This window comes from Rattus rattus, chromosome 3 (genome assembly GCF_011064425.1).
Source record: "Rattus rattus isolate New Zealand chromosome 3, Rrattus_CSIRO_v1, whole genome shotgun sequence".
NCBI classification, from domain to species: domain Eukaryota; kingdom Metazoa; phylum Chordata; class Mammalia; order Rodentia; family Muridae; genus Rattus; species Rattus rattus.
Genome location: NC_046156.1, coordinates 193,605,920 through 193,619,139, shown reverse-complemented (window position 1 = coordinate 193,619,139; position 13,220 = coordinate 193,605,920). Strand labels below are relative to the sequence as shown.

The 13,220-nt window shown below is 41.9% G+C and overlaps 1 protein-coding gene across 4 annotated transcripts in view; it reads right to left on the bottom strand.

Moving 5' to 3' along the window:
- Positions 1-2,218: 2,218 nt before the first annotated feature.
- Srek1 (splicing regulatory glutamic acid and lysine rich protein 1) overlaps positions 2,219-13,220 on the bottom strand; it is a 35,439-nt gene continuing 24,437 nt past the window's right edge. For 3 of the 4 annotated variants that reach the window (XM_032898962.1, XM_032898961.1, XM_032898964.1), the window contains 3 exons: positions 10,544-10,639; positions 7,301-7,445; positions 2,219-6,354 (listed from right to left, as the gene is read on the bottom strand). In XM_032898962.1, the coding sequence (XP_032754853.1) occupies positions 6,202-6,354; positions 7,301-7,445; positions 10,544-10,639 (394 nt within the window). In that variant the 3' untranslated portion in view covers positions 2,219-6,201. Of the gene's footprint in view, positions 6,355-7,300; positions 7,446-10,539; positions 10,640-13,220 lie in introns of those variants that run through there. The other variant, XM_032898963.1, reaches the window with a different exon arrangement.

Below are 13,220 nucleotides of genomic sequence, written 5' to 3'. Positions count from 1 at the left end.
AGGTGCACAAGAACACTTACCAAATGGAATTTATGGGCCATTAAACAAGAATAATTAAGAGGAATAAAATCACAGATGTTTCCTAACTACAAGGAATTAAAATTTAAAGAGGGGGGAGAAAAAGATCTTTGAAAATTTCCAAATATTTAGACACTATATAACATATTTTTATAAATAACTCATGAATTAAAAAAAAAATCCAGGGGAATTATGAAGTATTCTGAATTGAATGACTACAAAACGCATCAGGATCTGTGGGGATGCAGAACATTAAAATGTATAAAAAAAAGTTTCAAGTCAAGGGCTCCGATCGATCGTTTAGGAGGAGAAAATAAAGATTAAAAACAAAACAAAACTTCTAAACCCATAACACAAAATTACAAAAAGAAAATGAAAGCCATCTGAGAACATTTAAAAATGGTAAGACACTACAATAGACCTTATGTTTACAAAAAATATGAACAATTTCACACAAGTTAACCAACTCTGAAAGCTTAGTAAGAACTGATAACAGCTTATTTACAAACACAAGCAACCTAAATCTACTTAACACTGAATAGCGCTCTCCCTCTCCCTCTCCCCCTCTCTCCCTCTTCCCCCCCCCCCCCCCCTCCCCCCCCCTCCCCCCCTCCCCCTCCCCCCTCCCCCCCTCTCCCCCTCTCCCCTCTCCTCTCCCTCCCCAAACGGGCTTCACTAGGGAATTACATCTAACAATACAAATTCCCTCAGAAAGTTAAAGATGATGGAACACCTTTAACTTCCGCAATTTGATGAGCATGGCCCTTTTACCAAATTGAGAACGCCAGATCACTGTAAAGAAGGTTAATTAAGTAGCAGCATGTAAGCCAGGGTCAGACCGAGTGTCTACAGAAATGGACTTCCCTCCAGTATCGTAATTTCCTTTCTGCTGGCGGAATGTATGCCTTGTATCTACAACGATACTGACAAAGGGCAGGTAGAGATATCGGGGTGAGGGGGTTAGATCAGGCCTGATGGTACAACGCTTGGGTAGGTAGCTAAGGCAGAAGATCAGGAGTTCAAATCCAGCCAGGCTAAACAAGACTCAAAACAGTTAACAAGGACCCTTCAGAGGAAACCAGAATCAAGAGTTAGCAAAGGTGAACGAGGGTAGTGTCAAGTCAGAAATTAACGTGTCAGAGAGAACTGGAATGGATGGTGGTGGTGGTGAATTGAAGAGTTAGGGCATACACTTATGATCATAAAATGTAGGAAGGACAGCTTATGACACTAGTAAACTATCTAGTATTATAACTAATATTCAGTGAGTTCTTTGTATCAAGTAGCTGCAGGCTGGAGCTCTGGAAAGGAAGGTAGGGTATGGCTGCCTGCCTGCCTATGTAACTGACCCCACTCACCACCTCCAGTGGACATACTGTTATTGTTAAACACGGACCTACTGTCAGAAGTGTCTGCTCCAACCTGGAATCCCTGTACGGAGGCATGTGAAAGGGCTGCATACTGCAGCCTCTCTAGGCTATCAGCCAGCCAGCTTCCTAGGCAGCCTCTCCAGCCCAGCATACGCAGCACAACTCTTTGGAAAATCAAATTGGCTAGCTTTATCTGAGAGGGAAGCTAAGACAGGGGCCTCAATCATGACAGGGGGCCAGACAAGCCACAAGGTCAGACGAAATCCTAAGTCAACTGCTTGCCTGCACACCACGGTACACAAGATTAGAGAACGACTTTTGCGAGTCAGTTCTCTCCTACCACATAGGTCCTGGTGACCAAACCCAGGTCGCTGGGCTCCTTGGCACATGCCTTCACCTGCTGAACTATCTCACCAGCCTTAGTTAATTTGTTTTTAAGGACCTTGTTTTGGCTAACTGCTTCATCTGACTTCAGTGGCCTCCCTAAATAGACAACACACTGACCTTACAGAGAACTGTACTTCTCAAAAATAAATCAGAGAAAGCATTTCGCTTGATGTTCAGACACGGTGGCAATTATCTATCAGTCACTACACAGAAGTCTCCGGGAGGCTGATGTCATGAACAAAGTGGACTCACAGCAGCTGCCACTTAGAGCGTCACCAAGGGTTGGAAAGCCTCTAACACCCATGATAGAATTGCCCAACACACAAAAGTCTGTCTGGGTGGCCACTTCTGAAGCCTGGAGGAGAAAACCACATTTCAGTTATGGAAACAAACTAGAATATGCAAATATGTCTCAGAGGGTGAAATTACTACTCACTCGACAGTGGAAGGATTTCAAGAGTTTCACTTTATTAAAAATATAGCAACATAATAGCGGTTCCTCTTCACGAACACCACGTAAGAGTTACTCAGACTCACACCAGGCAGTGTCGTTACGCCTGCATTCACGCTCCTTCTGATGATTTACAGTACCGTTCTATCAAGCTACAAAATCGACCTACACAGCCACCTAGTATACTTAATCTTGTATGGAAGTAAGTTCCCTGGGCTCTTCCCCAATAATGTGTTGCCTACTGGGTACCATTTACTTGTAGAATTCTACAACTCTCTCGGTATGAGTTTGATGAATCTGAACTTACATAGACAGGAATGACAAAAAAAATAAATAATAATAATCAAGAAGAGAGACCACTATTCCATTTTGACCCTGGAATTTAAATGTCATCTCTCCCAAACTGGCAATTCTCCAAATTAAAATGTTAGCTGCCCACAAACTTAAACATCAGGCAAGATTAAAAACCTACTTTTAAAATACACTGTTCTGAGTTGGGCTGCAATCCAGTGATAGAGCACTGTCAGGTGTGAAGCCCTGGGTCCCATCCTTAGCAGCAAGGAAAAAGAAAATAAAGGAAATATATAAACAAACCAATTCTAGAAACTATAAGCATGTTTTAGCCTGGAATGTAAACAGCTTTGTTACTAAACTGAACCTGATTATGGACCAGAAGGTGTATGTAAGCAGCGTTAGCCTTTGAGTTATCACTCGGTCTCCAGGTGAAATCATTTAAGAGAAAGTGAAAGACAAAAGGAATTCGAAGGCTGACCTACAAATTAAGGAGGAAATGAGTTTTATTTTACAAGGTCATTCTGTTACATTTTTATTAGATTTCTGCTTCCAGAAGTAGAAATAAAGCCCTTTGAAGAGCATTAAATACGGGAATTTGAAAATAACTTAATTAAGTGCCTTTTAGCAAATAAACATGAGGAAGCCTTCATTTGGGAAGCACACACAGTGAAGAGTCGTGGCTCAGTTTATAGCCCACTCAATCAAGCCCTCTTCTCCAGGGCTCAAAGGCGCCCTGTGATTCAGTGCATCCCCCAAACACTGACTCTAGCTGCTGACTCAACTGACTGAAATTCTACTCTATCTGTGATGCACTGTAACTGAAGCTACGTTAGAGTCTGACGGTGAGCTTCACTGCCCTTCAGTTTAAATAATTCCATAGGTTAAGACGGGTCTAGATAAAAGGTTGGATCTTTTCTGAATTTTAAAATGAAAGCACAAAAAGATGACAATACTAGTATCTTAATTTTTTCTTGACCAAAAAATAAATAAACCATCTTGATTGTAAACTTTTCTTAAAATTTGTAATTGAGTATATCAAAATTTAAGTCTCTGACATAAAGATAAATACATATTAGACACTGAGTTCTAACCATGGAGAAGCTCACAGGCTGGATAGTGTCTTTAGTCCTAGCTAACGATTACGATGGACACAGCAACTACAGCAACAGTCACTGGGAGTTCATTAAAAACCCCCTTCGGTCCTTAGCTGTAAAGCCACCAGGTTTGTGCTGCTCAGTGTGCACACAGAAGCTATCCACAGTGTGACAGAGAGCATCCTCTGTCTAAAGAGGAGACCGACCACACTTGGCTGTCAGTGGGAGAGTTCTGGTCTCACCCCGGTTCTCCTGACAGCATCGACCTCAGGTGAAAAACAGTAAAGGACTCAGAACAGACCAGGTGTGCCTGTGCCTGTGCCTGCCTCCCCGAGGGCCTCACTCCCACGCACCTGCCAGGCCAAAGCCACAGCGTCTGACTTCACTTTCTCTTGTATCCCTGCTCATTCCGAGTTAAAAACCGTTTTCTACATTAATGATTATTTGAACAAAATAAATATCTGAATGAAAGGTATCAGCAGTAGGAATTAAGTGTGAATTTCCACCCCGAAAGCATCTTGCCAGCCGTCCCGAGAGGAAAGGAGAGGGCTGTTTCAGACACACTGCAGAGGCTTGCCGCACAGGCTTTGTCGGCACACTCCACATGGCAAACAAAGCCGGAGCGGAGATAACTGAAGACTCTTTCCGCTAAAATACTCAACTTTATTAGAGAAATGGTACTAAAAAATAACAAAGATTCCAACATTTGCTCTACTCTACTTACATTTCATAAATAAGACAGCGGTTGAAGTGAGACACTCCTTCACAATCTCTCCACAGGTGTCCAAGGTTTTCTGTATCAGAATAAGCTGTTTACCAGCCAACCGTATGTGGCTAAGTGATTAAAATGGCCATCTATACTTTACATAGTAAAGCATTTTCCAAAAGTTTAATGTACACAGTGACAAAAAAAAGCAAACACACACATACACGCTAATTCTGAACACCTGAAGATGATTAAGCAGCTTCATAATCGAACCAGGCTTTATGATTTGCAGAAAGGGCCTTTCTAGTCTTCAGATTATAGTTTCCACACTATTAATGTGAAAAAGACTCAAGTTGAAACCAAGGAACTAAAGTGCTACTTGGCTTTTGAAAGCTGGGAAAGTAACTTCATGAGGTAAGGCAACTGAGTATTTGATTGTATTAGGTTCTGTTAAAATAATTACACTTGATTTTCAAATAACCTTTGCAAATTAAAAGCAGGATTCTGTTGTTCTGGAAATGAGCAATGATGAACAGTGCAGTAACTAGAATGTATAGTTTTGGGGAAAACATTAACACAGATGTCGTTTTACTATTTGCACACCTTCTCAAAAAGGTGGGCCTCAGACTGACGGATGGCCTCGTCTCTCACACTCAGCATATCATTAAACACAGAGTTACCTCTCCATAGGCTCCTAGTCCTTTCTTTAAGTACAATTTCTGCATCATTAGAGAAAATGACTGCAAGGTAATTAAGGCTATCATCCAATGAAATCAACTCACAGGTTTCCTCTGGTCATGTAAGAGCATGTCTCCTGTTTAATCATCACAGTATAGAACTGGTGGTCCCCAAACTCCATTGTTGTTTGAACTTGCACACATCTTGTAAACAGGGCTTCCTTTTCTTATCTGAATTAAGAAGTGCTTCTGACACAGCACTTGCACCCTTCCCAATGGGTATGACTAGAATACAGCCATCTAGATTCCATATGGATTAAGAATGACTAGCACATATAAAACCCTAGAAAACAGCAGAGCGCACACCGCAGAAGGCACTAGAGCTTCAGCTTGTGCTCCCATCGCCCATCTCTGAAAGCTGTTTCCTTTTGATAAGGGCATTTTGCCGCCTACAGCTGACAAGACACGCTGCAGTATTACTCATGAGCTTGGAAATGTTAAGGAAGTTAAGAAGAAATGTTTCTTTTATGGCAGACGATGATTCTAAACACTGAATACGTCGTTAGTATTCGACACAGCTGCTCTTCTGAAGAACAGTAGCATGCATTGTCAGTGGTTTTTATCACTTACTTAAGCAATGTTAACCTGTAAAACCGTTTTAAAGAAAAACTGATATCCAAAACAGTGAGCAAAAGAAAACCCAATGGTGAGGATTTACCACAATCACTGTAACCCCTGTGAAGTAAATGTTAAAACGTCTTACATACTTTGCACTTTACAAGAGTGTATGTATATTTGCACAAATTTCAAGCACATCATCAAACTGTATATATTGAAATTTTTTTTTTAAAAAAAAGTAAAACAATACAAAATTGAGTAACTAGCATTATTTTTAAGAGCCTCCACTGCTCATCTCCGTGGAGAACTTCCCTCTGGATCTCTGCTTTTCTGGCAAACACTGATGCACCCACCACATGACAAGCGTGGCCGCCACCATGGAAATGGAGACTTCAGAAGATGGTCAGTTTGGGTAGCATCTGGTATTTCATGATGTCCATGCTCAGTACAAGATGTCCGCAATGTCACCTCAAAGCTGGGAAAGCTTTGGCTACCATACATGGGTAGCGTTCCTTCTCCGTTTACACCTTGTTTGGAACTGAAAGCTCTGGGTCAAGCCCGCCGTGGAGGAGACAGAGCGGGCGGCCTACACAGCGTCGGCCGTGCTGCACAGGCGCTCTTCGTGGGGCTGGCAATTCCCATTGTGCTGTGCTTTACTTTCCTCCTCAGTCCTGGCAGCGTCCTTCTCATCCGCATCGGTGCTCACAGTTGAATCTGCCTCTTTACTGTGTTCCTTCTCCTGCACAAACCATCAAGTACACGTTTACGATTCGCATGCAAAAGATGCAAGGTTGGGGGTTTAGCTCAGAGGCAGAGCGCTTGCCTAGCAAGCCCAAGGCCCTGGGTCCCCAGCTCCAGAAAAAAAAAAGACGCAAGCACACGTATCACCCCCTCCTTTGTGTGTTAGTCCCCACAAAAGATGAGCAACTCATGGTAACGAAATCGAAATACAACAGGTAAACAGAAATCCTAGCTCTTCAAAATCAGCCTTGGAAAATAAAACAAAACAAAAAAACAAAGAAAAAAAAAAAGCCGGGCAGCCTCCCAATGCACTACAAGAGGTAAGTGAACGTGAGGTACAAACACAATTCACTCTCCCCCTAGAAACGCCTGGAAAAGCAGCCAAATTCTGCCCTCAAGCCAAGGCAGGATCAGAGGAGGACAGAGAATGGCTAAGACAGAATTCATGCTCAATAAATACTGCCATGATGTCACTGATGAGAACAAACCCCATCAGTATCAAAGTTCCAGCATCTGATTCCCAAAGAGAATTACACATGACAAGACAGCAAAGAGTAAACTGGCATAATTCCCAAGTACTTCAAGAAAAAGCTTAATTAGGGACTTTAGTTCTCAATTCTGTATCAGGAAATTTGGCTTCAATTATTATTATACATCAAACCCAATTTAGGTATACACTTCAAAACCAATGACAACAAAGCCTCACCAGTTTCGCTCAAACGTATGCTGAGAATATCAAATACATTTGCCCCCAGAGGTTTTCTACAATTTTCTCCTTGAATGTAATTTACTGATTCTCCAGAACAAGGAATGAAGCTGCTTAGTTTTCATTGGTTCTCCTCTCTTCAAAAGGCCGTACGTAAGGACAGCAATAGTGCACGGGGAGGGGGTCGGGAGCTGCACTGGTGGCTCCTCTCTCCCACAGGCCTGACTGAGTGGCTTACCTTAACTGGTGTGTTAGTCTTCTCCACCTTCTCCTTCCCGTCTCGGTCACTAGAACTCTTTTTTGTGGAGGTGGAACGCTCTCTTTCTCTCCTGTCACTGATGTGGTCCCGTTCTTTCTCTCTCTTTTTCTCTTTCTTATTCCGGCTATATTGAAAATGAAAGCATTATCGTTCAGAATGTGAAGACCTCCTCTCTCTACTCTTGACAGAAATCCTATGTAAAGCACACAATGCAAATAAGCGTGCTAGTGAACTTGACTGGAAGGTAACAGCCAGGTCCTCCAGTCCACCCTTGGCTTCATTCAGGGTTAAGGGATTCTAGCAGCAGCCACTACATGTTCCTTTAAGATACAACTTGGTACTGTCAGTCACTCCCTTTAAATGCTCAAGACAGACTTACGTACTGAGAGAAGGACGAGATAAAACCAACTGCAGTCAGCCTAAATCATGTTAGCTCCTTATACACAGATTTGCCCAACCACATAGCAAAAAGTATGAAGGAAAATGCTGCACCTAAACAGACATTTTGTTTTCTAGTAACGGAAACTCTTCCACTGAATCCCTAACTCCTACAGACTTTTTTCTTCTCATAATTCTTTGAATATACCATGTACTATTGTATGTTTCCATAAGCACCTACTCAACTTAGCGTATGAACATTTGAGAGGGAATAAGGAGACGGTAAGATGGCGTAGTTGACATCAACCAGAATGACGCGAGTGATCTCTGAGACTTACATGACTGTTAACAGAGAATAAAAGAGAACAAAGAAAACCAAACAGAATCAGAAGCAGGAGAACAGCTACAGTAAGCGCTGGAACTTCAAGTAACTTATTACACCCCGTGCCCGCCCCATCTACTGTTAGAAACAGGAACCAACAAGTCAAAGCCAAACCTAAAACACAAGAAATACACTACTGAAAAATAAATAAATAAACAAACAAATAAATAAAAAGTCGCAAACCCCTAAGATTGTAGGAGAAATCGTGCGTATCATTTGAAAATCATAACTGCTCCTGATCCGGCCAAGATGGCTCTAACAGGGAAATGTGAGCAGTTCCCTCTTATGAGCAGCTTTAAAAGTAGATCCAAGATTAATGGAAATAATGAGGACAACTATGAAGCAGACCCCAAAACAAATGAAAACTTGTTGCATCAAGGTACTATTTCAGGTCCCTGGGGGAAATGGTGTCTTCTAAGAAGTCTGGGAACAGCCGTCTAATCACTTGGCGAGGTGACAAAACAGGACGCACACACCATTCTAAACAACAGAGACCAACCAGATCGGCTCAGAGACCCAAGCTATTGTCAAATGAAATTACTTCAGACTAGAAGTAAGTATGGGTGACTTCTAGGTCAAAAAGTTTCTAGCCACACCTACAACTCTAAATATATAAAACAAAACAAAAAATTGTAAATTTGTTTGCAAGAAACTTTACAACACAAAGCAAAACAAACAAGAAACCAAAAACCCTCTCAAGTGCCTCAAAACAAAGCTATATGTCTGTATATATGGCTTAAAATCAAAGGAGTGATACAAAGGAGGTCACAGAGAGTAGACTACGAGGACCGGGGAGGAGCTCAGCAGTGAGCGCCTAGAAGACTGAAGTTCAGCTCCCAGTACCACATCAGGCAGGCCACAACTGTCTACAATTCCCCTGCCTCTTCCGGCCTCTGCAGGCATTATGCTCACATGCACAAACCCGCACACAAACATAAAATTACAAATAAAATAACATTTTAAACAAAATACAATCAATTTAACTAAAGGTAACAAAAACAGACCACCAATCCATAAACTAACTGGTCCAGCCCAGCAATGAACGCTCGGACAGAAGGCACACTCGGCAAGACTGAAGGCCGGAAAGAATGCCAGCCACAGCACACACAGACTCAATGCAATCCCTACAACACCATTAACACCGGCAGCAGATACACGGAAAGATGTCCTAAAACCTGTACAACACCGTCTAGGCTCTCCACATAGCGGAGGCTGGAGATGGTACAGCTGTTAAGAGCACTCAATGCACTTCCAGAAGATTCTGGTCTGCTTTCCAGTGCCACAGCAGCTCAAAAACCTCCAGTTGCAGGGAATCTGACACCTTCTCCTCACCTCCACAGGCTCCTGTATACACACTGTGAACATACATACATTCAGGTGCACACACAATAAATAAATATATAAATATTCTTAAAAGTAAAAGAAAAAAACTTGGTTAAGTGACTCACAATTTCTGATTTCAAAATGACTACCAACAACAACAACTGAAAACATGGTATTGTCTCAGGACAAACATGTAGGCCTGTGGAACAGCCTAGAATAAACTCTTGCATACCAGGTCAAATGACTTCCAAGGTAGGTATCAAGATGATCATTCAGTGATAAAATGGCTATTTTCAACAGTGGTGCTGAGAAAACTTAAAAATCCAAATGCCAATTAATGAAGTTGGAATCCTACCTCTAAGCTGATACAAAAATGACCTCAAAATACATGAAAGGGTTGACTAATGGCTCAGAGAAACAGCATGTACCATGTGACCTGAACCAGAAGTTCGATTTCTGGATCCCACATGAAAGTAGGAGAGAACTAATTTCAAAAAGACAGCCTTTAACCTCCACACACATGCTGGAGAGCGTACACACCCCTCCATGCCCATCCACACACATACACACAATAATAATAAATTTAAAGAACAAAAATAGATGAACAGACATAATAGTTTATCACCACAGGGGTAGTCTGGTCTCCTGCTGTAAACACTGATGAGACCTGGGCAGTCACTGACCACACAGATACGTAATTTTATAAAAAGGAGCAGACAAAAGCTGGCATAAACAGTGCATGGGAAGAAGGCAGAAGGAAACAGCACTGTCACAAAACCAAAGTCCCAGCGGCATAAAAGGGAATGGATTCCCTCAGCACTGCAGACACACTTCTTCACTTCTTAGAGTCAAGAATGGCAAAAGGCAGGACCCCCACCTGTTTCATTCTACTTTTTAATCCAAGGAAACAATTATACACTTCCATTTGTGACTACACAAAGGGGGAGGAGGGAGCGGGGCGGGTGCAATGCTCAGTTCCTATATGGACGCGGAGTGGATGAGCACACAGGTGGAAGCTGATGGTTTAAAAATTAATCTGTATTCTGAAGAATACCCATATATCTGCCTTTAAAAATAGGTTGAAGAATAAACTCTTACTTTCCGCTCCCTCTTTACGTTTACTAGGTGCATCCACTTACCCCCTGGGAGACGGAGACCTAGAAGACTTTCTTTTTATGGTCTTTGATGTTCTTGGCGATCTAGAAGAACTCCTGCTTCTCCTCCTCCGCCTTTCCCTAAAAGACAAACAAAATCACTTTCTAAAACCAGCAACTGAAATTAAGGGCAATCCAAACTGTAAAGTTTGATTGTCTGGAGACTGTAGGCTTGTACTACCAGCCTAGCTTATTTTTATTTTTATTTTTATTTTTATTGGGAGAGGGTTAAAGGGGTCCTGGAGATCAAATCCAGGCCCTCCCACAGGACAGACAGTGCTTTGCCCCTGAGCCACTCCCTTACTCCCTTAAGGGCCCATTAAACTCTTTTTAAAAGCATGTTTTATTACCTGATTTAGTGTAGATCAAATTATGAACCATACATTTATCGCTGACAAACCATCATCTAAAGTTTCAGGAGAAAATAGAGGACAACCTCCTTTTCATTTGACATACTTTAAATTCTTTTTAATTCTTCAAGTTAGTATACAAAGTGATGGGTTTCACTAGAACAACTTTTCAAATGGAGAAAATATCAAGGCTGGTTCAGACTCAAGTATCTTCTACCTTAGAAAAAAAATTTTCCCACCATTGTACTTCTGGTGCCTCTTGCATCACTGCAAAGATTTTCTAACAAAGTAACAAAGTCTGGCAAAATTGTAGGATAAGTAAGTTATCTTGCTAAGGCTTAGATGTGTCAGAATAATGAAAAGCATTTAAGTAACTTATTAAGAAACTTCTTTCCCCTCTAGCTTGCTATCATTACCGTTGTTCCAGTCATTTAAAATTAATGCACAAATGTATACAAGTAGTTAAAATCTGAAATTTAGATAAAGAAATAATTAGTAAAAAGAAAAAACTGACATTAATGGATGATACATATTCTAAACTACATGATATTTAAGAGTGACTTAGAATCAATGAATTCATCACATCCACAACTCAAGGGATAAGGTATGAAGTCCTATTTCTCAAATGATAAGTATAGCCAGTCTTACACAAGAAGCTCTGATAATGGCTGGGAGCGACTGCTCAGTGGATAAAGGACCTGCTGCCCACATAGCCATGGAAATGGCCGGGCAGTGGCACACACCTGAAGTCCTGCACCAGGAGGCAGGAACAAGAGAACCTGGGAGCCTTGCTAGCCAGCCTGTGCAGTCAATGAGTTTCAGGTTCAGTGAGACCTTGTCTCCTAACACTCAGGTGGAGAATGACAGGAAGACAGAGACTGACCTCTAGTCGCAGTCCATACAAACACACATGCACACACTGCACATACAAGAGGGGCAGCAGCTCCCAGGACCACTGACCACACAACCCAAATATTAATCTGCTAAAATTCAAGTTCTCCTTACTATTGCTTTTTGTTTTACTTCATAAAACAAAGAAAACCCAAAGCCACTAACTCCAGCCTTCCTGGCTTGTGTTGGGGCTAGAGGCTAACACCAGTAACGAACATGCCAGGAACAGGGCCTGGCACCCAGCAGGTGCTCAATGGGTAAGGACTCTATTTCCTTGTGGGGAGCAGAAACAGGCTATTGGAGAAATCAAACTCTACTCATGCATGGTAGAACAGCACTGAGTAACGCGCTCTGCCTTTCCTTCCCTTTCGTAACAGTAATTTTTTAAGCATTAGACATTTTTTTAAGTATCAAATCTTTCTTTGAAAATTCAGATTAGGAGACAATGTTGAAAATAAAAGCATAAAGTAGATTTTATTTGAGCAGTTAGAATGCTTCCCACTCAACGAGCAAATCAGAACACTAGAAAGGAGGGACCTACTACAGCATAACAAACTGTAGCTGCTGCTCAACACTGGTGTTACTCCTGACAGAACTCTCAATCAAGGCACACACAGTCACTCACTAACTAACTCTTCCCAGCTCATCTGATCTCTAGGTCCCAGAGTTTAAGAATATTTCAGGATTGAATTTGAACCTTTTAATTCCCTCAAACATAAAAGGAGCCAGGCATTGTGGTGCACACCTTTAATCCAAGCATTTAGGAGAGTCACATGATCGTTCTAAGTTTGAGACCAGCTAGGTCTACATATTGAGAGCTACATAAAAACCCTGTGCTCATGAGAGCACGAGCAGAGCAAGAGACGGTAAACGAGCAGGCAAGCCAGCAATTTTGAGAAAGGGGGTGGGGTAGAGAGCTTGAGAGAGAGAGAGAGAGAGAGAGAGAGAGAGAGAGAGAGAGAGAGAGAGAGAGAGCGAGCGCAACCATGAGCGCACAATGGAAGAAAGCCAACATTTCAGTCACTGGAAAAATAAGCTTATGTTACTAATGAAAAATAATTCAAATAAGTCATCTGATGCTGTGAAGCAGAGTGTCTGGATGGCACGATAACATGACGGTACCCACAACATGACCAACAGAATCATTTGCAATTAGGTGCGGTCACAAGTTAGGCTGATACCCACGGCAAAGGTGTTTAAGTGTTTCAGTGTTTCTGTGTTGAGCCTGTTGTGACCAGTGTTCCTGTTTTCAACTTCATGGTTCTGAGCCAGTTTTAGCTACCACAGTCTAGCAGTCTCACAACCTTGCTGGAAGGAGTAAATGAGGTGAGGGATTCGAGTCAACTTGAAGTAGGTTTGGCCTGTTAAAGCAGCACTCAATGAGCACTGCAATGAGCTTTTATTATCTTTTAATAGGCCAA